General features: G+C 39.4%; 1 protein-coding gene across 3 annotated transcripts in view; it reads left to right on the plus strand.

Moving 5' to 3' along the window:
• CNOT10 (CCR4-NOT transcription complex subunit 10) overlaps positions 1–26,718 on the plus strand; it is a 58,581-nt gene that overhangs the window by 12,819 nt on the left and 19,044 nt on the right. For 2 of the 3 annotated variants that reach the window (XM_085573242.1, XM_085573243.1), the window contains 8 exons: positions 698–760; positions 19,176–19,267; positions 21,914–22,075; positions 22,583–22,733; positions 23,656–23,801; positions 24,669–24,755; positions 25,454–25,537; positions 26,293–26,410. In XM_085573242.1, the coding sequence (XP_085429368.1) occupies positions 698–760; positions 19,176–19,267; positions 21,914–22,075; positions 22,583–22,733; positions 23,656–23,801; positions 24,669–24,755; positions 25,454–25,537; positions 26,293–26,410 (903 nt within the window). Of the gene's footprint in view, positions 1–697; positions 761–13,439; positions 13,604–19,175; positions 19,268–21,913; positions 22,076–22,582; positions 22,734–23,655; positions 23,802–24,668; positions 24,756–25,453; positions 25,538–26,292; positions 26,411–26,718 lie in introns of those variants that run through there. The other variant, XM_021525879.3, reaches the window with a different exon arrangement.

Here is a 26,718-nt window from a genome sequence, read left to right on the forward strand (position 1 = left end):
CAGGTGGCCCACCCTTCCAAGAGCTGCAGCTGCCTCTGCGGCAGGGCTGGCAGCACTTGCAGGGCTGCAGGTCCCTGAGCAGGTGTCCAGATGGATTCCCTCCCAAAGGGTCCCTGTCACCTGGGGTGATGGGCTGTGCCTCCTGGCAGGGCTGGAAGCTAAGGAACTTCCAGGCCTGGAAATGTTTTATCCTGTGCCAGCTTTTAGTAGTTCTTTAAGAAATTGTTTCATAAGGGGACATCCTATTTCTGCCACTAAGGAAGGCCTTCTACCTGAAAGCAGGAATGGATGGCTTTTACATCACTTTGTAGCAGTCCTGCTTCTGAGGAGGTTCATGAAGAAATGACACAAAATGCAGCAGCATGTCTAGAGGAATGTTGCTTTTTAAGTTGGGATTTGGCTTCCGACATTAGCATTAGGTTTTGTTGAGCTTTTGTGCTTTCCTTTTATCTTAACAGACATTCTTTTTTGCCCCCCTACTAATATCTAATCTTATTTGAGATTCAATGAGATACCAGCAATGTCTTGTGGACTAACATGCAATTATTTAATCAATTAAATATTCATGGTAGTTGATACAACCTTGGTATTAATAATGTATTGTGAAAGAACTGTAAGACTAAATAGAAGCTGATAAGCTTTATGCTGGTGTGTACATGCTTTTTGACCTTAATATTTTTTTATCCTATCTTTTTAGGGCTGAGAAGAGTACAGTTTAAGAGCATGGAGCATTCTGGGGTGTGTAACTCTCTGTATCAAAGTAAGTGCCAACTCAGGTTAATAAATAATAAAAGTGCACAAAGCAATTTTTCTTCCTTTTCCTTACTATTCTTTAATATTTTGCTGCATTTTGAATAGCTTGCTAAAAAACTTATCTTTCCTAATGGAGCTCTATTCCAAAAATAAATCAATTACACAATAATAGGCAGGGTTGGAGAAGAACTATTTTTTCTGTTCCAGCTATTGGTTGTAGATTGCAACTAGATATCATGAAAATAAATAAATCAATCTCAACTTTATTGAAGCTAAATAATGATATTGAAAGACACATGTAAATGTAATGAAGGAACTGTGATACACCAAATATTTTACAGACCATTGTCTGGAGATTATATCTTTTTTATGATTGCCCTCAAGGAAATGTAATGAAGAAGTTTTAATTAGCATAATACAGTAGAACATAAGAAAGTCTTGTAATTAGTTTGGCAAATAGGAACAGTGATACAATAGAACATGATATTCTGATAAAATTTCTCCAGCTTAGTAACTTTTTCAGCAAATATGCTTAGTGATTTTACTTCAGACCTTGCCCCACTAAAGACAGTAAGTCTATTCCTGAAGTTCTTAGTGGGGTAGAGTAACAGTTTCAGAGTCTAGGTGGACATTATTTGGCTTCTACAATGTTACTTCACAGTGCATTGAAGGATTGAAGGATTAAATACTGCCTTATTTAAGGAACCAATGGCCTGTCCAAATCAGTACAAAAGGTGGAAGCACTATAATTAAAAAAAAATAAAATTAAACATTCCTCTCCTGTTCCTCAACTAGTACAATATGTTGGAGTGGAAGTTAGCCTTATTGTGCATTTTTCAGATGCTTCCAAATAGCTGCTCAAAATGACACCAAGCTCAATTGATATGCCCCTGTGCTACTGCAGCTTTATATGTATTGAAAGCCCTGGGAGTCTGTTAATAATAAAATTATAATGAAATAGAAATAAATCATACACTCTGCCTCTTGCTGACACGATGACATGTAGTTTCTCTTTGATTTTATTACTCTCTTGCACTTGACAATATAAAAATTTTGTCAACATGTTTTTTACAACACTTACATATTAATAACTGTACTTACTGATTAATAACACTGATCAATAACTGCCTAACTCAGTTTCTGCTTACAAACTTAGTAACACCATGCTTACATAAAGTAGACTATCATGGGCACATCTTCAGCTACATCCTGGCATAGCTCCAAGTGCATAGCTGTTGACTTCATGAGGATTTGGATACAAACTTAAAGTTAAGCCCATGCTTAACTGCTTTGTCAATCTGTCTCTCTCCCCCTCTCTTCCTGCTGTTACTATCATATAACATCTATGAAATTCAGCTCATGCTGACATATGAATGAGTGTTCAGGTATTTCTATTCACTCCTTGTACAAAAAAACTGTGGTTGATTCATTCTTGTTTCAAGCCTGAAGAAAAGACTGCATCCACTGTGACTTCCAGAGTGGTGCGAGCATGTGTGTGTTTATCTGCTCTCTAAGGTCATGTGTGGGCCTCTCATCCAACCAAAACTTCTGTAAGAAGGGGGACTGCATTTCAGAATAAAACCTTCTCTGGGATTCCATGCCAAAATTCAGGCTTTTTGTAGCAGTTGTATGTTAAGTAATTTTTTGGTTTTTGATTTAAATTATTTAGAGGTATCAATAACTTCATAAACATTTTTTAAATTGTATTTAAAAACCTTTGCAGCAAAAAAACTACATCAGTAATAGTAGCAAAGATTTAGAAAGTGAGTTGTAAAACTACTATTATGTATAATCTCACATACAAAACAAAATTTATTACACAAAGGAAGATATAATAAAATTATGACTGTAGGCAGTGGCTTTCATGAAAAGCTCAAGTTTTTCAAATACTTAATAAACTATTTTACCAGAAATGTAACCTTGTGTTTATGTGATTTATGTGCATTCTTCCCCAAAACAGCATTCAGCTACAATAAGGTTTAATTGGGCATTTATACATGACCACATTAATGAATATGATATTTGACTATCTAAAGAGCTGTGGATATATTCAAACAAAAGGTTTTATAACTGCTTTAATTATTATAATAAATCAGAGCTAAGTGACAATACTGTCATAAATTAGAAGGAAAAAATATTTTAAGCACACATTTCCTTAAATTTTATCTCCTAAAAAGTTGGACAGCATTTCTATGTATCTCTTCATAGTTTGGTATTTGCTAGATGTACTGTTGTTTCCCCTGGCATATGTGTTCTGTAAGGCAAGGGACAACAGAATCAAGAAATAAACATCTGACCACGTCACAAATCCAATTAACTCTGACAAGGGCTAGTAAAGTCAAATGAATAACAAAGCACTGCTGTCTGGAAGCAGCTTTGCAGACAGTAGGACACCAGCTGGATGAAGCAAAAGTACTTCAGGCAGCTGAATTTTCTGCCTCCACTCTTAAGACCATCTTATGTCCTGGTGAGGTCACAGTACTATAGCATTTTCAAGTGTCAGATCTCATCTCTTCACTGTTTCTAAGCGGCAGGGAGGAGGAGGAGGGTAACATTCCCCTCACAGAATGTAAAATATGTGCTAATGTCATTACAAGGTAATGCAGTGAAGCAGAAACTGCAGCTACCATTGCACAGCCTCTCCCCAGCCACTACCACAGTGCTGGGTTATGATAGAAACCTCCAAGAGATTTTAGTGCAGCAATCTTTGGGCAGAAATCGTGGTGGTTTTCTAATCCCAAGGGCTGTGCACGTTCAAAGTAGCTCTTCTTTTTCTAGCTCTTGACACATGTAGCTAACCAATGCCCCATTTAATGGAACTGAAAGATTAAATGATTGCTTCACTGGTCTGCTGTGTTCATCCATGCTTGAGGCTCAGAAATGTGGGGGAATTTCTCAGCTGGAGTGTAGCAGTGTCAATCTAGAGACATTCCTTTGGCAAAGTTATTTTGGGTTCATCTTGAGAGGAGAATCCACTCCCTGCCTGTCTGATTGGAAATTGAAATTCTTCACTGCTTGTTTCCAGATAGAAAGGAAATACGTGCTATGTTTACTTTATCTGGGTAACCCAAACAACACAATGTTACCTTTAGAATCTTTTCTTGCTCTAACCTATTTCCCTGTCATGCAGTATCCTTAAGTAAAATTCTTTCCATTTACACTGTAGCAATGGAAAGAATCTTAGACCCATATACAATAGTATTTTTACTGTTAATTATGAACATTATTTGCAGCTTCTAATAACCTACTTTTCTAGTAGTCAGAAGAGTCAAATATGTAGTTTGTCAGCCTTAACATGGGTTATAAAACTGAAACAGATATCCTCAGCTTTGAGAGGAAGGAATATTCTTAGGAAACAACATAAGAATTGTGGTTAGCTCATAACTCATAGCTACTTTGCAGCTGAAATTTCCCAAAACTTTTCTAATATTTCTACTTAATTGAAACTGAAATTATATTAACTTCAGCAAAATTTTCCAAAGGGAGGTTTCTTTAGTTCAGAATGGGATTTCTGTGTTCTAGAAACCAGAAACAAATACACACAATGACTCAGTGATTAGCTTATTAAATTACTTGATTTAGAGCAGGAAACTGTTTCCCCTGTTCTAATTCTACATGTTTCTATGCATTGCATCTTTTGAATCTTCCCTCCCCCCCCTGCCCCCACCACCACCCCTCACAACTTAAAGAAATACTTGTTAATCTTGGAGCTGATCCAAATTTTCCTGATACTGAGAATTTAACACAGGGTGAGATGGGTAAATTGAAGTGTCAAGATGGTCTCTGAAATCAGAAAAAGGAGCAAGGAAAGAATAAAAATATGCAGGATTGTTTCTACAGAAAATTAAAAATGAAACATGTCATCATGCTTGTACATTTTTTTAACTTCATTGAATCTTGATCTTCTTGCTACAACTTTGGACACAAATAGAATTTAGCAAATGGAGATATGCTGTAGAAGTAGCACAGACATATGCTGACATATGATTACCATATGTCAGTCCACAGTGATTCTCAAGCTCCTGAGACATATTTTGTTCTTTAAATAGTTTTTCCATCTTTTTAACATTTTGGAGCACATTGACTCTTTTCATTATGCTTTTTTCCTTCTTCCTTTGAAGCCAGATGCATTTACAACTTACTTAGATTAGGCAGGAAGGACAGATAGAAAGATGCTAAAATAGCTTTCAGATATTACTACTGCAGTCAAATATATTTGGAAATTCAAGAGTCAACATGAACTATTGAAATAAAATAAAGTCTACATTAATCTTTATAAATAAAGAAAACATATGGGTTAGGATTTTTGTCCTCCATTCATCAGGATCAGATGCAGTATTTTGTTCCTGGAATGTAACACATAAAGTTAAAATTTAATTTAAAAGCCAACAAAACTCCCTTTGTATTTAATCATCATTAAAACCTGAGGTTTTGACTTGAACTGGAGACTGAGTCAGAACCTCACAGACTCACACAGAGACTGATAGTAGCTGCCAACAGGGTATTTCCTGTTGCTTTTCACAACAAACAAACAACAAAGGGATATCTCAGTATGATCTTCAGATGTACAGCATGAAGGCACTGAGATGCAAGTTTTACAGAGGCTTACAATTTTAGGCAAAAAATAGGTAAAACCCCCTCCTATTTCTTAAAGAAAACCAACTCCATCACTATAGACTTAACTGTGTGGCAGTCTTATAATGTTTCTAAGTTCCTAAAAGTTTTGGAGGAAAAAATACTTCCAGTTTATTCAAATGACTGTGAGAGCTTAAAAAAAATAAGGAAAAATAATGAGAATATACATAAAAATTCTACTGTACACTGTTAAGGTAGAAAAACTACTGAACATATTTTGTGGCTTTTACAACATCTCATAGAGACTTTATCAGCAAAATAATTTGTTTCTTTAGTGAAAAAAAAATGCTTTATACTTCTCAAGAGAGAAATAATCTATTTCTGAGTGTCTGGAGAAATGCTGAGAATAATAACTACAACAAACAAGTCATTAGTAAGAATTTACTTTTTCAGTGCCTGGAGACATAATATAATTTTCTAATAAACTCCAGCCTCCTAGCTCCTAGCCTTCTAGCTAGCAAATCAGAGACATCCAGTATTAGAGTTTCCTACTAAGTGTGCATATCAGCATGGGCCAACACAGGAAGAATTCTTAAGACTGGGCTGAAAGAACCAATGTTTCCTCAAAGTTTCTGATTCATCACAAGTACATTTGCTTTCTAGTTCTCTGTCGTAAGGTCAAAGCTCTGCAAGGTTGAAGGGCATAAAGTAGTGCTTGACACATTGGACATAACACATATATCATGCAGAAATCCTCCTGTTAGGAATAAATCAATTGCTGCTTGAGCTAAAAGGCACTGATGTAATCACAAAATGTTTTAGAGACCTTTTACTCCTAACTGGGTAACACTGGAAATTTTACTCCTCTGCAAGTTATGGATTGGGTCTTAGCATACTTTTATTGAAATAAAGGTAAGCCAGTTAATTTGAGAGTTGAACTGGAACCCAAAGTTCTCTAAGATTTGTGCTGGCCTTCTTTACTGGAAGGTAAACAACCCAAAATGTATGATGATATGGGAATAGCTCTCCTCCCGGAACCTCTTTGTTTGCCAGAGTAATGTCATTGAGTGGCAGATTTCTTCTGGATGACATTGGAAGAGAAAAATTAAAGAGATTATACAAAACCATTTTTTGTTTCTTATCCTAGGAAAGCCTTACATGGAACAATTTGGATGATCTCTGGACTTAAACCCATTACCAGAAAAAGATAATGGTGCTGTTGTGAGAGCCAAATGAAGGGACAACACATAATACCATATACAAGTAAAACCAGAGGAGATCTTGAATGAGCAAAGAAGAGGTGCATGATGGAGTTATTTACCAGGTACTATAATATGAAGAAAAGCAGAGTACCTCTTCTCAAAAGGGAATTACAGAAAATAATTGAAGATACTGTGGCATCATTCCTCTAAATTCCTTATGCTCCACAGTTCCCTGTTTCTCAGAGGTACCCCCTTGCTCTCAGAAGTTTTACACCCACATGTTCTCTTTCCACATCCCAACATCCTGTCTAAGTTTGTTTCCTAGCCTCAGCATCTCTATCTGATTGTGAACAACGCTGTCACAGTGGTAAACACTTTCAGAAAGATATCCTGTCTCTTTTTTTTGTATGTGAAAGCAAGAGGTAAGAAGGGTATACTGAAGGTGTTTTCCTGGCACTGCTACAGTGCCTGGAGGGCAAAGGCTATTCCTCCTCCCCTGTGCCACCAAGCAATCCATGTTCAGCAGCAGAGTGAAGAGCAGGATATAAAACTAGTAAAACAGTGTCACTCAGAACCTGGAGAAATGAGAAAAGAAGGCTTCCATCTGCCTGTGAAGTTTTTATGTACATAATGGAGACTGGTGTGAAACATATCTACAGGAGACAGGTGAAAGGGGAACTTGGTGCTTCTGAGTGGTCCTGTGGTTGAGGAAGTTTTGTGAGAGAGGTTTTTTTCAGAGAGCTTCAAAATAGGTGATGATGATGTGCAGTAGTGGGCCAATTCCCACCAGATGCAAAATAACCTCTGTGTGAGAATATACTGGAGCTGTGAGGAACCTCAGCCCCTGCAGTTTACAGCTGTCAATCTGCTCCTGCTGCTCTGAATGACTTGCTAAAGTAAGCACAGCCTCTGCTGGTTTATTCACTGAGCACAGACAGAACAAATACATGCAATGCACAATAATTCTCCAGGAAAATAGATTCCATAGCTCTCTGAAAGTAAAAATACTGTATTTAAATGAGATTCACAGCAGCATGTTTTGTTGACTTCGAGAGACAGATTCACAAAAAGAGGATTATCAAGCTGAGACTAATACCTACATTCAACATACTTATGCTAGTTAACATTGTAAACAAAAATTCCACAGGCCCAGCAGAAAAGTACCTGGGGGTTGACATCCAGCTGAACATAAGCCAGCAGTATTCCCAGGTGGCCAAGAAGGCCAATGGCATCCTGGCCTGTAAAAGAAATGGTATGGCCAGCAGGACCAGGGCAGTGATTGTCCCCCTGTGCTTGGCACTTCAAGTTCTGTGTTTAGTCTTTGGCCCCTCAGGGCAAGAAAGACATTGAGGTGCTGGAGTGTGTCCAGAGAAAGGCAACAAAACTTATGAAGGGTCTGGAGCACAAGTCCTGTGAGGAGCAGATGAAGAAGCTGGGGGTGTTTATCCTGGAGCAAAGGAGGCTCAGGCAGTACCTTACAGATCTCTACAACCCCCTGTAAGAAGGTTGTAGCCAGGTGGAGGTCAGCCTCTTCTCCCAGGCAGCCAGTGACAGGGCAAGAGAAAATGGCCCCAAGCTGCACTAGTGGAGGCTCAGGCTGGACATCAGAATTTTGTCACTGAAAGGGTTGTCAAGCATTGGTACAACCTGTTGCTCGTGATCCTGGAGTCACCGGCCCTGGAAGTGCTCAAGAAATGACTGAATGTGGCACTGAGTGCTGTGGTTTTAGTTACATGGTGGTGTTTGGCCACAGGTTGATCTTGAAGGTCTTTTCCAACCTTAATTACTCTTTCTTAATGATCATTCCATATTTAAACATGCCTTGTTTTATTGGACAGTGCCACCTAGGGGGTAATGGCTTTTAAACTAGAGTGGCAAAGGAGAGGAGCTTTATTAATAACATAGAAAGCATTTCTTATATTAAATTCTCTTTTGGAATATACTAGGCAAAGTGCTGCTGAGATTTTCATACTGTGGAATCTGGCAAAAACCTGTAATTTTCACAGGTCCCTTTGGAGCTAGCCATACTCTTTTCTCTCTTCATAGCCTGGCAGTGACTGGGGATGCCACAAATCCTGATTTTCTCCTCTGCTAGCCAGGTCTTGCTAGTATGATCAGTGGTGAGGTTATTTACATCTCATTTCAGCTGTAAGGCTGACTAGGAGATTGCTGTATTGCTGGGTTTGGGTCTCCAAGGACTTGACATAGAGCCTGAAAAGTTTGCTTTTTGAGGCCAAAAGCAGAGAGAAAACCCTGGTCTACTTCTACTTAATCTAGTCTGCTAAAGGAAGGTAGTGTACAAGGCAGGAATGAGATGCTGAGACTACTCTGTCTGAGAGCAGATAGGTTGTATTCCTCCTGAAACTTCCCCCACTGTCCTTGAAATTACAAATTACAGTTGGCTCCTTTGGGCTTCTAACGATTTAACCTAGAAATGGGCAAAAGAAACTTAGAAAAACTGACCATCTGTGTACCATGTTTATTTTCTTCAGAATGAGACTTGTTTTAAAAGCCTGAATTGTGGTAATTTCTTTCCTTAAAAAACAAAATTCCAGGAGAGATAATATTTTAGGAGTGTTTTTTTTCCCCACACACACTTTTTAAATTCTCATAAATGGTATTTGATTTTATTCTGTATCTTCCACAGCAGATGGCGTGCCTGCCTCCCTGAGACCAGAGATCCCAAGCAGAATGCAAATGATATAAGAACCTCGTATAACATAGAAACAATAGTATAATATAAGAAATAATTATGCAATAAACATGCTCCTCTTTCCTTAGAGGAAAGTAGTGATGCTATCACAATATTTTTGAAGGAAAAATGTCAAAAGTTTTGATTGCATGACTGTGTGTTTGAATTGTGATAAATGGCAGGTCTCTTCCTTTCCTTCTGTAACCTCCACACACATAAGCAATTAAGTATTAATAAGAAGAGATTTTATTTAAGTTCCTTTAAAAAATAATCCATATTGAAAAAAGGCCATCTGATAAAAATTGCTTTGTCTGCCCCCTAGAAATAGAAAAATAGAAATTATTTCGGAACTACAAGCCACAGACATGGCAAAATTATGATGGAAGTTATACCAAAGCTTGTTGTAAGTACCCCTCAGGTAAACAAGTCCTGTGGTAAAATTATGGCTTGATGGATTGTCTTAGGTTGCGAGACATGGCTGGGGGTTTGTATTCTAGTGCCATCTGTTAGAGGTGGGGAAGTTATCTTCTGTTAATTGTGACACCTGTCAAAACCAGCAGGGGCAGTTTTCTTTATCTCTTCCACAACCAACCCTCTTTCCAGGGATGTATCTGCTGTTAATGGGCCACTGAGTGTCACTGAATGACTGATAAAATTACATCATCCCACTGGGAGATACTCCACCCAGGGCGAGGAGCCAAGCATTCCTACTTGGATATCATCTGAGATTTGGAACACCACAAGCAGCCTTTTCCCACTAGATTCCCAGAGGAGCAGCTGTCTCCTCCACTAGATTCCCAGAGGAAGACCAGGGCCATCTACACCACCACTGGACTGTCAGAGAAAAACTACACCCTTCTACATGAACCACACCTGTCACTCCAGGAGGACTGCTGCCACCATTTAATGGGACTGCTACCAACACCCTGACCAACAAGGTGTCAGGTCATATTCTGACTCTGTGGTTTTTTTTGTACTATCACATTTGTATTTTTAATTTTCCTTGTAAAGAACTGTTATTCCTATTCCTGTATTTTTGCCTGAGAGCCCCTTAATTTAAAATTAGAATAGTTCAGAGAGAGGGGGTTTACATTTTCCATTTCAAAGGAGGCTCCTGCCTTCCTTAGCATACACCTGTCTTTTCAAGCCAAAACATGGATAAAGCAAACTCTTACTGTCCTCTAGATGTCACAATGTGGAAGAGGAGCAGCTGGATACCAGGGCTGCCACACTTGAAGCTAAATAGGTTTTAACATGATCGTTAAAGAAAAGCTACAGTACGGCATCGCAAATTCACCGTGGTGCCCATCCTGCTGTGACATGCCCTGGAGCAGGCAGGCTCCTGCTCAGGCACTGGGAATAAACACTGGACCAAGCCTGGGAGACAGGGACATGGACATTCACATCAGGTCCACATTGGCCATTCTGGCTGGTCACACAGCATAGATTTTTGGTGACTTCCTTGTTTTGATAAAATCAGAGAGAATATGCAGTTACACTTGCAGCATAGTGCTCTTCCCCTTACAGGTTTTATTTTGTACCAAAACACCATGGTTTTAACATATATATGCACATATAAATACATAGAATAGCAACATTAATAAATAATTGCAATGTTAAATATATACACTTAGGAGAACTTGCTATTGCAACTTTACTTGCAGGTACTCGCACATACATACATGTCTTGTCCAACAGCTCTTTCATACAAAAGAAGATACAACAAATTCAGAGACTTGGAATAAGATATTTAAGAATAAGGATTGTGTGATTCTTTCATATATATGTGTCTAAAAGAAAGCCTGAAGATCAGAGTTAAGTGAAGATGAACTGAAGAAGCAGTGATAAACAGTAAAGTTATTAGACATAATTTGGAATATTCAGAACTTCAATTACGAAACAGAATCATCCTGCTCTTCAAATTCCTTAAATAATTCTGTTCCTTTTCAGAATCCTTCATTACAGGGCCTTTCTCATTTAAAGCTGTGATTTAAAAGTGTTCAGAGCTGGTTTGTGTTAGCCGGTGTGCATTTCTTCCCAACTGTTTCCCTGTGTTAAATCTTTCCTTACCTACAAACCTGACCTCTCTGAGGGGCCTGATAGCAGAGTTAGGGAGAACACTGTCACTGGAGGCCACTGCAAGAAGGCTGCTAAGAAATCCTGCTTCCACTAAAACCCTTTAGCTGTTAACTTCCCCAAGGACAACTTTCCTCTGACGTGCAAGAGGCGTGCCATAGGTGCAGTGTGCGTGAGACTCTCTGGGCTATCCTGACAAGTGCTATCTGCTGGCAATGAGACAAAAACTGTACAAGCTAAAGTCTCTTAATCAGAACTGGGTGTATCTATACTTGCTGTCACAAGTTGAAAAGGTGATGTTTAACAGGAATAAATGTAGAAGGCGTGGGAAATCTTGGAGAACCACATCTGGAGAAAAAATAGAAGAAAGTGTTCCCATATCGACAGATAACTGTTGACTCTCACTGTGGAAGCAGTTGTCTGACAAGAACCCCACAGTGACACAGAAGAAGCACACAGTGCACGCTGATGATTCCCATTAAGGGTAACTGTCCCTGTGTCTCTAGAGCCTGGCTCCAAGTGACAGAGACACAGGGAACCTTTTGGTGCTTGAAAGGGACATCTCTGGGGTGCCTTCTAACCTCATCCTACTTCCTGTTGTAAATATACTATGAGGGTTCAAAAGAGAACTCCCTATCCAGCTCCTCTGCACTCATCCACAGAGTCTATGCCCAAGAGTCAGAACAAGAAGCGGCTGCTGAGCCTACCAAGATACATTGTAGCAAAGGTGAATGCTTAAATACTATGTATAGCAAATCCAAGTGATCACAGTGTAATAAAATAATCCATTAGCTTGGAAAAGCCCTCTGAGATGAGGAAGTCCAGCCTACCACTAGCACATCAACCAGACCATGGCACTAAGTGGCATGTCCAGTTTTTCCTTAAACACTTCCAGGGGCAGCAACTCCATCACCTTCTTGAACAATCCATTGTAATATTTAATTGCTCTTTCCATGAAGAAATTTGTCCTGATGCCCAACCTCCTCTGGCACAGCTTGAGGCTAGTCCTGTCACAGGTTGCCCAGCAGAAGAGCCTGACCTCCATGTCACTACACCCTCCTTTCAGGTGGTTGTAGAGAGTGGTAAGGTCACCCCTGAGCCTCCTTTTCTCCAGGCTAAACAGCCCTGGCTCCCTTGGCTGCTCCTCGTTATCCTCTAGACCCTTAGTTAGCTTCACTGACCTTTGCTGGACCCACTGCAGTATATCATTCCGGAATTGAGGGGCCTGGAACTGGACACAAACACCCTAAGATTCTTTAATATTCATGACTATGCCAATGCTATTTATCCCATGCCTGTTACTTTAATAAGAAATATAATAACAACCATTACAAAGACTAGTTGGGGTCTCCAGTGGCATGAGGGTTTTGTCCCCATACTCAGGCTTCAGGTGTCCAGTGCCCAAAAAGCCACTTAGGAAGGAATGCGGGATGCAGGCACCGAACCTGCACTTACTGCCATTAATTAGCACCCTAAGAACACTTTAGATCGTCTGCCTGACAATCCACATCAACTAGGTCACCGCTATTGCTCCGGAAGGCATCACAGAATGGGTCAGGTTGGCAGGTAGCACAGCGGGTCAGCTGGTCCAGCCTCCTTGCTCAAGCAAGACCATCCTAGAGACATTGCACAGGATTGTGTCCGGGGGGTTTCGAGTATCTCCGGTGATGGAGACTCCTCAGCCTCTCTGGACAATCTCTTAAGGTGCTCGGTCACCTGCACAGTACAGAATTCATCTTCATGTTCAGGTGCAACTTCCCATGGATGAGTTTCTGCCTGTTGCCTCTTGTCGCATCGCTTGGCACAACCGAGCCGAGCCTGACTCCACCTCTTAGCACCCCACCTTCAGACATGTGCATCCATTGATGAAAGCCGCGCGTCTGGCCGGGGTAGACAGGGCAAGCCCCGCTCGCGGCAGCGGCCGGCGAGCTCCGTGCGCCGGGAGCGCCGCGCGAGGCGCCGCGGCCCTCACGCCCAACATGGCGGCCCCGCCTCGCGGCGCCCTCCGTGCCCCCGCCGCGTCCCGGCGTCACATCCGCGGTGCCCCGGCAACGGCCGGACGGCGCGGGCGCGCCGGGAACCCGGAAGCGGCGGGCGAATCGGGGCGGGCGGCGCAGCCGGCGGGGCGGGCCCGGCGCGCGCGGGGCGGCGGCAAAGCGGCGCCGGGGGCAGCGGCCGGTCGGCGGCGGCGGTCGGGCAGCGCCCGTGGCGCAGCGCGCGGGGGACTCCCGACAGCCACCGGCGCGCTCGGGCCGCGCGGTCCCGCACGGAGCCGCGGCGGAGATGGCGGCGGACAAGGCTGCGGGTGAGTGCGGGGGCAGCGGCCGCGGCCCCGCCGCGCCCGCCCCCGGCCTGCGCCGCCGCGGAAAGGCCCTGCGCGGCCGCGTGCCGTGTCCTTCCGCCGAGGCGGGGGCGTGCGGCGGGCGCGGCGCCGCCGTGAGGGGCCCGGGACGCCGGCGGGTCGCCGCGGGGCCGTGTGCGCACGGGGCCCGCCCGCCCTGGGCGAGCGGCGCTCAGCTGTTGCCCCCTCCTGGCCGCGAAGGGCTCGGTGGGGAGGGCCCTGTGTTCGTGCCGGCGGGGGTAGCTTGTGTGTTTGTGTCACCCGGAGCGTAATGACCCCCACAGAAGTCGGGCTTCTGGGTTAATTTGTTAAACTGGGGCATGCAGAAGGTATGAGGGAGGTTATAACTCTTGGTGGTGCTGCTTAATCGCTGGAGTTCAGTCTGATTCTCTCAGGGATGCTGCTTTGGTTTCACGGGATGAGTGCGTCCTCTGAACTCGGGCCTGAAAAGACACTGCAGAGGGAAATCACCGAGACTAAAAAATAAGCTGTGTTCTGGTAGACAGAATAAATCTCAGTAACACTGATAAACTACTGCTCGTCCGTCTCCCATACAACTCCTTGTCATGCAAGAAGTCTTCATTGCAGGAAAGGTCATTCCGTCAGATGTCAGCTCATGGGGGGATGAAGAAGAGGGTGATGTGGAGGAAAGACTTACTTATAGAATTGTATAGGTCTACTTCATAGAAGTGTAGGATATCCTGAGTTGGAAGACCAATAAAGATTAACAGATTCCAGTTCCTGGCCATGCACAGGACATCTCTAAGAATCACACCATGTGATTCTTAGACAGTCACCATGCCTGTAAGTGTTTTGCACACACTTCTTGAGCTCTGTCAGGCTTGTGCCAAGTGGGGAACCCATTCCAGTGCCCAAACACTCTCTGAATGAAGAACCTTTTCCTAATATCCAACCTAAACCTCCCTGACACAGCTTCATGCCATTCCTTCCGGTCTTGTTTCTGGTCACCTTTTTTTTTTTTTTTCTAGTTGTTTTTATTTGGGGGGAGTATTATTTAAAATCACCTTACGCCTTTTTTTCTCTAGATGCTAAATATGAAATGCCTCAGTCTTTGGAAAAAAATTACAGAGAAAATAAGTATAGTGCACTGAGTGATGTTTACTAAACTGTCATGTGTTTATTTGTAAGAACTATAAGTGACTGCTAAACTACAAGCGAAAAATTGGCATCAAGTTTTTAATATTTTTTTGTTGATGTTCTTTGAAGTGTTGAAGGAACTTTTCAGTTTTACTTTCTTAAAAGTGTGTGCCAAATGAATCAAAGATGTGAGCTATGGCAGGATATTCTGCATGCTGCACTTGTTTATAGCAGAGAGCTCTAGGTAACTTTACACTGAAAAATGTTTGCTTTTTATAGCACAGCACCAAAGAAGCCTATTGTACCTATACAGGTAGTGAAGGGCTTAATACAAAAATTAAAACGTAAGTCTTGGTGCCACAAACTGTTGTCCTGTAATGGCTGGACACTGGCTGGGCTTCATAGCCTTCAAAATTCTTTTGGAGCAAGAGTCATGTGATAGATTCCTCGCCTTTCAAGAAAGAGATTATTGCTCTGCCTGCTTGGAAGTTAAAAATATTTCCAGAGATGCTCTGGTGTTCAACAGCAGAGTTCATGCAAGATGTAATTTGCAGGGCTTAGGAACAAGAGAGCTCAGCAACAGCAGTCCTTGGAGAAATGGAGAGCAGGTATGAGAAGGATAATGATTGCAGTCACTCTCAGGTGTCTTCAGGTATGTGTATGTGGGAGAAGTGACTTTTGTTGCTTTTATGAAATTCTGGCAGTAAGCCCATGAGGAGAGCAATCTTCTGTTTCAGGTGGCAGTCTCATACTTTTCCTTGTTCTCCTTTCATAGAGACAGTTTTCCTGAAGTTCTGCTGTCTGCTGTGGTGTACCTTCTCCAGCAGGAGCAGCTGCCTGCTTACCCAAAACAAACCAGCCTCTGTGACATAGTGTTGCTGCTGCTCAGCCCCAGGACTATAGCTAGGAAGATAGTTCCTGGATTGATTCTTTAACTTTCAACACAGTGCAGCTCTCTCCAAATCAAAATCTGAGTGGTTGATTTTTACATCCTGTTCCAGGTTGCCCCTTTTGCCCCTCATCATGAACCTACACAAGTTTTAGTTTTAGAGTTGGTCTGTACCCATGAAAGTTGGACAAATGAAAATTTAAGCAAACAGGTCCATACTTAAGTACAAATTACAGAGATAAATCAAGTTCTCTCACTTGTGAAGTAGAGAATCTGCACTGCTCTGGAGATTTCAGCTGATAATTGTGACTGCTGTACAGATGGGAGCACATTGGAGATGACTGGTGTGCCATGTGTTACCTATACCATGTGCTTCTGCAAGAATGCCAAAGGTCACAGGGGCCCAAGTGAGCAAGGCATGCTGTTTCTTTTGCCAGGGAACAAGTTTCCTACCTGTTTTCATTTTCAAATGCTTCAAGGAACATGGAAGTAACAGTTTTATTTGCAAGTACTGGAATAGCCATTTGCAGCTGAGAGAACAGGAGCACTCCCTCCCCACCACCCCTGCCACTTCAGTGGAATTGGTGGGTTCTGTTCAGTATCTTGTGCCAGCCAGATTTCAGGTGACTCCTCTTGGAGGAGTCTCTGCTATCAGAGATAGCCTCTTTGCTATCTCTGATAGCAAAGATCAGCTGAAGCAGTAGATCCCAGTCTAAACAAGAATGGCAGTATCACATTAGACTGAAGTGGCTTTTAGGCCTTTAACAAGTTTCAGATGCGTTTGGACATAAAGGGTACAGAGTAGCCAAAGTGGTTTGTCAAGCTTTTTTCAAAGGAAGAAGTTATGCTGTGAACTACATCAGCTGGATTTTAATTTTTTCTTGATAAGCTTCTAGTTCAGGTTTCACAAACCTGCTTTGTTTACTGAGTGCTAGTAGGTGCAGTTTGGATTACAGAGACAGCTCTGGTTTTGCTTAAAGTAGTCCCCAGCTTCATTTTATGTTTTGGGTTTGTGTTTTTCTAATGTACCAACAAGTTCAGAGACAGTGAAATTTGAAGACCTGTCCTGATTTTTCCTTAGGAATTACATTAACCAAGCTATGTAAGTGTAGTTTTTATTGCAGACCCTAGACAAGTATCTCTTGATTTATCTGTCACCTCACTGAAGACATTTTACTTCAGAATTCAGACTTCCTTTGAGATGCTGCTCTTACAAACCTGCATACAAAGGCAGTAATCGGTAATGTAGCTGGTAGTTGATGGCTCTCTGCTAGATAAACCTATATGTGAAGAATCTGATCAGATTGAGTGTTACCAGCTTCAAAAGTTTTAGAGTCTCAAGGCTCTGCACTGTGGTTACCTTTACCAGCATAATTTGACAGGCATGCTGAGCAAGAAAAGCAGATAATGCCACTGTTAGCATGAAAGTTTGAGGGAAGATGCATTTGCTATTTGCTGCTGTTCTAAAGATGCTTGGAGAGTTCATCTGTATAATCACAAGGTTTAGAGCTGGAATCAGATCTATGCTGTATTTAGGTTGAAGCAGAGGCACTTCTTGTTCCTTTCCTCTTTCACTGTAGAAAGCTTTTGGCGCATCAAGAATGTTCTGATCTTTTTTATGGTTTAAATTTCTCTTTTGCCTTTCCTTTTGAAGGACAAGGCAGTGCAAATGGTGTTGATCAATGCATTATGCAGTCAGATTTCATAGCAGGTGTAGGCCCTTGAGGATCCATCCCTCCGGAGTGTTGAAATTGCTGAACCCTGAATTTTGTCTAAATGACAGTGGGTTACTCTTGCTGGTGTAAGATTTGTTGAGGTTTTATATTCTCTACTTTGTTGATGTCTTAATGCAGGATGAAAGTCCCAACCAAATGTTTACAACTCTTGCTCAATTGCAGGGGGCAATAGTGTTACTGCAGGTGGAAGGACTCTCACTATTTTCCAGAAACAGGCACAAACTTAACAGATTACTAAGTCTGTTTTGTTCTTACTGAGACTATTATATGATTAATCTTCTGAAGTTTGACTGCCCCTTATGATTGTTGTTGGTCCTATATTTGTAAATTTTCATGGTCAGTAGTAGAAGATCCAGATATATTGGTGGTGATGGTGAATGCATTTTGCAGAGGAGCTCATAGCTAAGTGTTTTCATGTGTTCAAAGTGAAAACAAAATTAGTGAAGTTTGCATTACATCTCCAAATTATAAGGAAGAGAAAGCAGGCATTGAGTTTACATAGCCTATATAGTCTATTAAGATAGCAAAGCGTGTTTTAGAGCAAATCTTTCACTGTGAATTCAAGGAATACTTTTCTGCAGAAGCAGAAACCATTGCTGGTTTATAAAGTCTTTTCTTCAAAAACATGAAGTGATTTCTGTATGTTCTAGCACATTAATTAGTGCTCCTAGAAATACTTTCTCCAGGGTGGTGATTGTGTGGTTGTTTAATTTTTTTCTCAGTAGTTTTTCAGCACAAGGAAGGGCTTAGTGGAGTTTTTTTTTTAGCTTCTTTGACATGGAATGTGTGTACTTTGCTTTTTAATGCAACTTCACCTAATTCTTAATTACATGATGACAAAAGGATTTAGTAGACTTCTTTCTGAAAAATATGCTCAATAGTGACTGAAACATAAAACATTAGGAATTCTGTGTAAAAAATTGAAGGCAGTTAAAACCTTGTTACATTGCTATATAAATGTACCATCATAATTTCTACATGTTTTTCTCGTCTTAGTCTGGAAAGGGTATAGTAGAACTAGAGAAGATTCTAGGAAAAGAATGTGAAGAAGATGTAGAATAAACTGCTCCTGCTCATGTTGGAAGAGAGGTGATTCAAAGGAAGATCTATAAGATTTGGAATGAGGCTGAAAAAGTGAGCGGGCAGCACATGCTTGTGCCTTGCAATATAATCACCAGACAGCATTTGATGGAATATATTGAAGAATACAAAAGTATAGAGAGGTTTTTTAAAAATATATTAGATCTGTCAATGATTATTAACAGTGATGGTTCAAGTGTAGCCTCTTATTTGGGGAGATATTCTTCCAAAGTAGGGAGCTATGGGGAAGTTCCAATGTTTACTGTGGTTTTTGTTGCACCCTAGAATATCATTTGCTTGCTGTTTAGGAAGCACTATACAGGATTTTGTGTGGGTTTTCATCTAATCTACTGTGGTACATTTCATGATGTATGGCCTTCACTGCTGGCTATTGAGCAAAATAAGACAATCCTAGTGTATGGTTGTAGTTTTAAAGAGAAATCTAAAATGTATGGGTTGTAAGTTAACTTGCAAGACTTTGGTTATTCCATTGAGCACCATAATTTACATTTTATGGAGAGGAATTCACTAGGAGTATATAATAACTTGATATATTGTGGTAGAAGATGTAACTTGGGATATAAATAGTGTAGTAGGGACACTGTTACAGTTATCTGGAAAATTACTTGTATTGGCAGGAGGACCTTGAGAACTGGAAGAAGCAAAGTTTTTAAGCTGCACAGCTGTTATCACACTTGCAAGCTTTGTTATAATCTTCTGTTCACTTTTACAGATCAAGGTACTGAAAAACATGAAGGAGCAGGTACTTCTGGGATTACCGACCAGGAAAAGGAATTGTCAAGCAGTGCATTACAAGCTTTTCAGGTAAGACAAAGTCAGACTTTGAGACTTCTAAGTCACCACATTACTGCTAAGTGGGCTTATGTAATTGTTTTTCCAGTTTTCTTAATACAGCTGCAAATGCATTAAGAGGATGTTCAAAATAGTGCTAGTCGTGTTATTAAGACAGCAGATGCATTTTCTATCTGCTGTGATGTGAGAAGACTGAACAGAATACTTGAACAAGAGCACTTTTAATCTTGATTCTCAAAACTTAGTAGCCTTAAAAGCAATATGAGGCTTCTGTTCTGCATCAGCATTGGAAGCACATGATCTCTTGGAAGAATTAATCACACCAAGCTAAAAATGATGTGTTAGTATTTAAAGGAACCTCATGTATGTAAAAAACAGCAGTGAAACAAACACTTGTGTTTTAGCATCATGCTATATTCTTTCTCAAAAAATGTTGTATAATGTCCTGTCACATTGCATTAAAACATATTTCTGAATGAGTAACACCTACAGGCAATATCTAGTACTTGTTTTATGTTCCTTGGAAGATTTTTTTTCTTCTGTGTTAAAGTTTAGGTACCAGGTCTTTCAGTTTATTTCTTTCTTTGTATTGTCTCCTAATTTTATGTAGTGTGACAGGAAGTGTAATTTCTTTTCCTTTCAATTGTATCTCTGTCTTCAAAATGCCTTGCTTTAAATTCAGTTTTAAATTTGTAAAACTAGTCAGTGAAGAATTTAAGTGTTTTCCTTTGAGATTCTTGCTTCAGTGTTTCACTTGGTACTTCTATGTTTCACTTATTTTGTTACATTAAGTGCATATGGTTGGTTCTTTACACTGTGTTGTTCACTAATGTCTTCTTGAACGCTCAATTACTCTTTTTCAATAACATTTTAATCAGTGGCATTTGATTAAATGAAGAACTGAAGACACATGAGAGTAATTTGTTTTCCATCTTGCCCACACGTCTAAATGCCTAAAATACTTTTGATCTGCTAATGATTTCAATTTTACTTTTATCCTGGTCCAGTGTGTTTGGTTTACCTTGTCATGTTTTTTCCTGCTTTAAGAATTCCCTGAGTTCATGGAGTAAGGTGGCAACAGATGTGAGCAGAATTAATTTACTGCCTTGTTTGCCTGTTTCTTGCTATTGAGTAGTCCCAGATAGCATTGTGGACTGCCTCCCATACTGCTTTATTATATTACATGTCCACTTTCAGTCTTGACAGAATTCCTATAAAATTTGGTATTATATTCTAGATCCTATCTAGTAGAGTGGCATAAAGGACTGTTAGCTGATGAAAAACATCAGAAAATAACCTGAGCATTTAAAGGTTCAAAGTTTCTAGTCCAGCCATGAGTAGGAGCTTTGTTGCTGTGATCTCAAAGCTCCTACTGAAGAGAAGCTCCAAGTGTGAGCACAGGAGGAGAATCACTGGGAGAACTGTCTCAGCTAAAGAGCATGCCAGCAGTTGAGTTGCAAGTTCCTGTGTTTGTGTACATAATCAGAAGGCAATCCATGCTGTTGGTACTTAGAGTTGTGAAAATGTGTCAATGTCCTGCTACATCTCTCTATGTTGTATAATTGTGCCTGCCTGGGAGACTGAAGGAATTGGAATGGTTCAATGGAAAGGAGCTGCAGAATGGCAACTTTCTTGGGGAGAGCAGAAGGACCCCAGAGCTCTTCTTTGTTGTATTCTGCCCTTAATATGAAGTTACTCAGCAGTCCAGGAGAAGCTCTGTGGAAGAGCACCTGAAAAGGAGGAGTGAGTGGAAGGTGGTACTCCAGAACTTTGTTTTTGGATGTGAACCATTGATAGAGATGGAAATGCATCTGCTTATCTGTCTGACCACACTGGAAGTAATTCTGATATGGAAGAGGTGAATGTGATTATTCCTGTGTGGGAATTTTGCAGTTGAAAGTGAAGCATAATCTAGGCTTAATGAGTGAGGAGAAACACTGAGGAGTTTCTCTTACATTCCTTGATGCCACTGAAGTCTTCCTGTACCAACACAGAAAAGACCAAAACTGAAAGCAGGCAGAGGTGCATGAATCTGAAGTCCTTGTTTATTCCTGTGATCAAAGAAAGGGATTTTTCCATTAAATCACACATCAGTGGAGCATCATGCTTGGCTCCTAGCTTCTGTTTAGGCATGCCTAGGTGATTGAATACTTCATCCAACAGCTAAAGCTTGTAAAAATGTTTTTTAACCCTATTCTGTGAAAGTGACACTTTCTTTTTTGAGTCTCTCATGAGCTCTTAATATGAGCTAACTTCCATAGATCAAATTGTAAATCACTATTATATTCAGATGAACTGAAGACTGAACATAAAATGTTTGGCTGGAACTTGTATAAGCAACTGCAGCTGCTGAGTGTTCATGAAATGGGGAAATATTATGAAAACTGAGGAAACAGTCTTGAAACTTAATATAATAAAATAAATGAGAATAACACTTTCCATGGAAAGATCTGTTGATAATAATCAGCTACTTAATTTGTCCTTACTCCACCAAATTATTTTTGAAGTTTGGATATGGCTTCAACATTTAGACTTGCTTCTCATCCAGTAAATCTGCATAAATAATGAAATATGTGTTTACACATTTAGTTCACTTGTATTGATAAAGGAAAGACTGTATTTTCTAATAAATGCTTCTGGTTTGTGTGCAATTTACAGGCTGGAAATTATGATGCTTGTTTACAACACCTAAATACCCTTCAAGACATAAACAAAGATGACTACAAAATAACTTTGAATACTGCTGTTGCAGAGTTCTGTAAAAGTAATCAGACCACCACAGACAATTTGAGACAAACCCTTAACCAGCTGAAAAACCAGGTAATGCAACTGTATTGACATGGTACTTGATTTTGAGTACTATTAATAATGGTGGAATCTTTCTGTGAAGTAGGAGTAAAACTTCTTCCCCTTGTCCTGTAGATTTGACAAAATAAGAAAGTAACATTACTTTTAAACATCTGAGTCAGTTTAATCTTGTAGGACAATTTTTGTAGGTGTGCTTTTAACTATTGTTGAAACTGATCTGAGATTATAACAATAGAAGGACCTGCTATGTTCTTTAAGTAGAAAGTTCCTTAATGTGGAATAATTTGTGAAATGATAAAAAAGTGAAAATATTACTTTACTACTCAATTGACAATTTTGTATTTCTTTGTATGTTTTTTTTTTTCTGTGTTAATGTATTACAACAAGGAAGTTTATTAGGTCAATAAGTTATAATTTACCTTTGAAGAAATTAATAGCTTTGGAGGTTTTTTTTTAAATACCTGGTATTTTAAAATCATAGGTACTGAAAGTTTAATGAAATGAGTGGGATTTTTTCAGGTTCACTCAGTTGTTGAAGAAATGGATGGTTTGGATGATGTTGAGAACAGTATGCTGTACTACAATCAAGCTGTTATCCTGTACCATCTGCGTCAGTATACTGAAGCTATATCTGTTGGGGAGAAGCTGTACCAGTTCATAGAGCCTTTTGGTATGTAGGCAGAAAGAAGAATCCTGTCCATTCAAGAACTACAGAAAGACAATTCAGTCTTTTTCACTATCAGACAAGTAATTTGTCTAATACAGTTTTAAGAAAATAGGTAGGGTTTGGAATGAAGAATATGTTTTACTTATATCAAGGACAACAAATGAATTTGGGGGAAGGTGTAAATAATATACAAGCTAATGAAATTATTTTAAATCTAATGTTTTGAGTCATCATGCAACTTCACAGGTGGGTGTCTGTTTTACAGGACACTAATTTTTAAATACCTTAATTAGGTAATACATAATTGTATATGCTGATATCTGAATACAAAGTCTGCAGCTTTTATGAGCTATGATACCTTGTGTAGTAGAATTACCATACTTGTATGAAGTAGTTTTATAATCCTTGTTAAATTTTATAAGTGAGCAGGCTGAAGGGTGTATGTGTGTGGGTCTCAGTAAATTAAGTAAATGCTGTTGTGTTTCTGCTTGAATTCTTCCCAGTTTTCAATATGCATAACTGGGACTTTCTCTGTGAAGTCAGCGAAGCAGAGATGTGTTTGTACAGAATCTTTGTGAGTTCTGTGGGATTCCACATCTGCATATGGCGCTGTCTGTTTGGATGTTGCATCTTTGGTGCTGATCTGCTTAGATCAGTTTTCAGAATCTATGAACATGAAATACTTGTTAAGCTGTCCCTACTCTGTGCTTCTATGCTGATGCCATTTGAATAAGTGAGCTTCCTTTTCAGTGTATGTACTTAGCTTTGGGTTGGACATGGCTGCATTATTTTTTCTTATGTAATATATTGATTTTTCTCATAATGTTGCAGAGATGGCACTTTATAGTAATTTTTTTTCCCATCCATGTTTGGAGGGATTGGTATTAGAACTGTAAAACAAATTTTTCTTCTTTGCTTTTCACAGAAGAGAAGTTTGCCCAGGCTGTGTGCTTCTTGCTTGTAGACTTATACCTGTTAACTTACCAAGCTGAGAAAGCCTTGCATCTGCTCGCTGTTCTGGAAAAAATGATTTCACAGGGCAACAATAACAGCAAGAATGGAAAAAATGAGGTAAGCTTAAAATCATACAAATGCTTTTAAATTTTTATCAGAAGTATGCTTTAGCTCAATCCAAAATTAGTGTCGTAAAAGACTTTGACATTTAAGACTATGTTAGATCGCCTGTAACTTTAGACAGCAGCTTAAATATGTTAATAATTGAGTTAATTGTGTACAATAGCTGTTTATTCCCTCTCTTTCACCCTTTTCTCTAACTCCAGGGAGCTAAAATGTCATTCTTCAGTCAGAGACTTGCATTGGAAAAACAGTTGTCTTGAGGGTCAAATATTGCTTGTCTTTGAATATCACCATATGAGACTTAAGTTTGAAAGGGAAGTTAGTGTCAGAGGAACTGCAGTTGCACAGCTTAGGATGGGAAATGAAGTATCTTTTTTATATAGTATCTGAAAGTATGAGGCACACTTTCAAATTAAATATTTCATGTGCCTTTTGGAAAAATCAAGAAAATCAGTGGTGGCTTGGAAGTGAAGAGAGGGCATTTCAGTGTTTTCCTATTGATGGGATATCACACTTAAAATATTCTCATTTGATGTCTATAGTAATCTACTGAAGGAAGTATTAAAGAGGTACTCTAGAAATATGCACATCATCCTTCTAGGCAAAATAATTAACTGCAGAGCAATGTAGTGTAACACTAATGTTAGTACAGAATTCAGCTTTTCAGAGGCTGGTATGGTTCATGGATTTTGATTCTTAAACTCAGGTTAGTTTCTGGTGGGATGTGTATATTTTGATATTAAATACTCAGAACTGTATTAATACTATTAAATACTTATTTTTCTTCATGTGAGGTGAATCTGTCAACTGAATTTAAAAGGTGACTAACAGTAACACTTCCTTCTTTTTTTTTTTTGACAGTCAGGTAATAATACCAATAAAGATTCCTCGAATCAAAAAGCTGAAAGTGGAGCTTTGATAGAAGTTGCTAAATCTAAGATACATCAGGTAAGGGTCTGCATGTTATTTATACAGGAACATTACTTCAAGGGTTTTGAATATGAGCGTCATCTCCTTCAAAACTGGTTTAGCCCAAATTATTATTCTTTCTCTCTCCTTGTAAAACAAAAAAATATTTTTTTCTTAGTCATTCTTTTTGTAAGATCCATGTACAGGAAAAACTGGCCTAACATCCTGTCCACCATCACAATTTCACTCCCTGTGTATTATAATAATTTCTTTACATGGCAGTTTGCTGCATTGAATTTGTCTGTTCAACCTCCAACAGTCTAAATCAGCTGAGGTTTTATTTCACTGTACTGTTCTGTTGAAAAATAATGTGAAGAGTTAGGGTGCTTCTCTCTATTAGCATTCACTTGTGTTTTCAGTGTAGTAGGTAAATGTCTGGGTTTAAGATGTTAGATTTTTTTAATTAGCTTGTCATTTTAAGTGTTCATATCTGTGTTTGAATATGGAGCAGCTGTTGGCCATTGAACAAAATGTGCTTATTGTAGATACAAACCCTATAAATGTGGTGCTTAAAGTCTGAATATAATTTCTTTTTTGTGAAGATTTTTTGAATAGCTTTTTGCCACGTATTTTAAAGATGTATAAAAAATATTCTGCAGTGAATAGCTAGATACAATTTGTCTTGCAAATTTGCAGAAATTAGTGTATATTATTTAACAAATTTAATTTTTTAACAGTATAAGGTGAGAGCCTATATCCAGATGAAGTCATTAAAAGCATGCAAAAGGGAGATCAAGTCTGTTATGAATACAGCTGGAAATGTAAGTATTCTTAAGACTGTTTTCCAAATCTAGATGTGTTTTGTATCTTAAAACTGATTTTGCTAGTCTTCTTTACAAAAAAAGTTCTTATTGAGGGTGGATTTTTGAAGTAATTCTTTCTGTAGCCAGTTGGGTTTATAATCTCTTTGCAAATGAAATTAATGTAGAATCTTCTTATTTGTGCTGTTTTCAGTTGCTAAAAAAATAGGCCTTGTGGTGCCAAAATAACCATGAAACACTATATAATAAACAGGTTTAGCAGTCTTTATAATTGAAATGAAATAAATTTTAGTTTACTGTAGATGTTATGCATATTACAAACTTTGATGTAATTGGTAGTTTAAACCAGTTTATAAAACATTAGTTCTGGGATATGTGGGCATTTTTTGGGGTTGATTTTTTCTTTTTGTTGACGTTTTTTGGAGGCTTATGCCTTGCTGGAAAGCAAGTTTAACAGAAAACCTTCTGGATCATGAGGTCTGTGTTGGCAGACTAGGACGATTACAGCCTACGAGGAACTCTGCAGGGAGGGGAAGTGTGAGGAGGAAGGTATTAGAATGCAGGTTAGAGATTCTTTGCCCTTAGCCATTTCCATGACAGGGTTCTCTAAAGTTCATGACAGAGTTGTTGAAAGTATTCTGGCCTAAACCTATTTATTTTTAAATGGCAGCAGAGGCAAGTTTGTGAAGTGATACAACACTAGCAGTAGAAATCATCAACCACGAGATAACTAACTATTGTTTTCTCCGTCACAGTCAGCTCCTTCTCTATTTCTTAAAAGCAATTTCGAGTATTTGAGAGGCAATTACCGTAAAGCTGTCAAACTTTTAAACAGTGCCAACATTGCTGAACATCCAGGCTTCATGAAAACAGGTAAAATAAAAACCCTTCATCCTGCAGATATTTCAATGTGTAGTATAATAGGACTTATTTGTTGATGTCAGCTTTAAGGATATTAATGATCACTTAACAGTGTCAGCCCTGCAAGTCATGAGTTATATGCTAGATGTTTTTAATCTTTCTTCTTGTATTTTCACACAACACTGTAGTGATTGTCATTGAACATTCTTCTACAGAAGGCTGTGATTGTCCATGAAAATGGATTTATGAAGCTGTGTTATATTTGCAAGGCTCATAATTGAGTTTCTTAATCCATAAGGCAACATACTTGACCTAGAATT

This window comes from Lonchura striata, chromosome 2 (genome assembly GCF_050655825.1).
Source record: "Lonchura striata isolate lonStrDom1 chromosome 2, ASM5065582v1, whole genome shotgun sequence".
Classification (NCBI taxonomy): domain Eukaryota; kingdom Metazoa; phylum Chordata; class Aves; order Passeriformes; family Estrildidae; genus Lonchura; species Lonchura striata.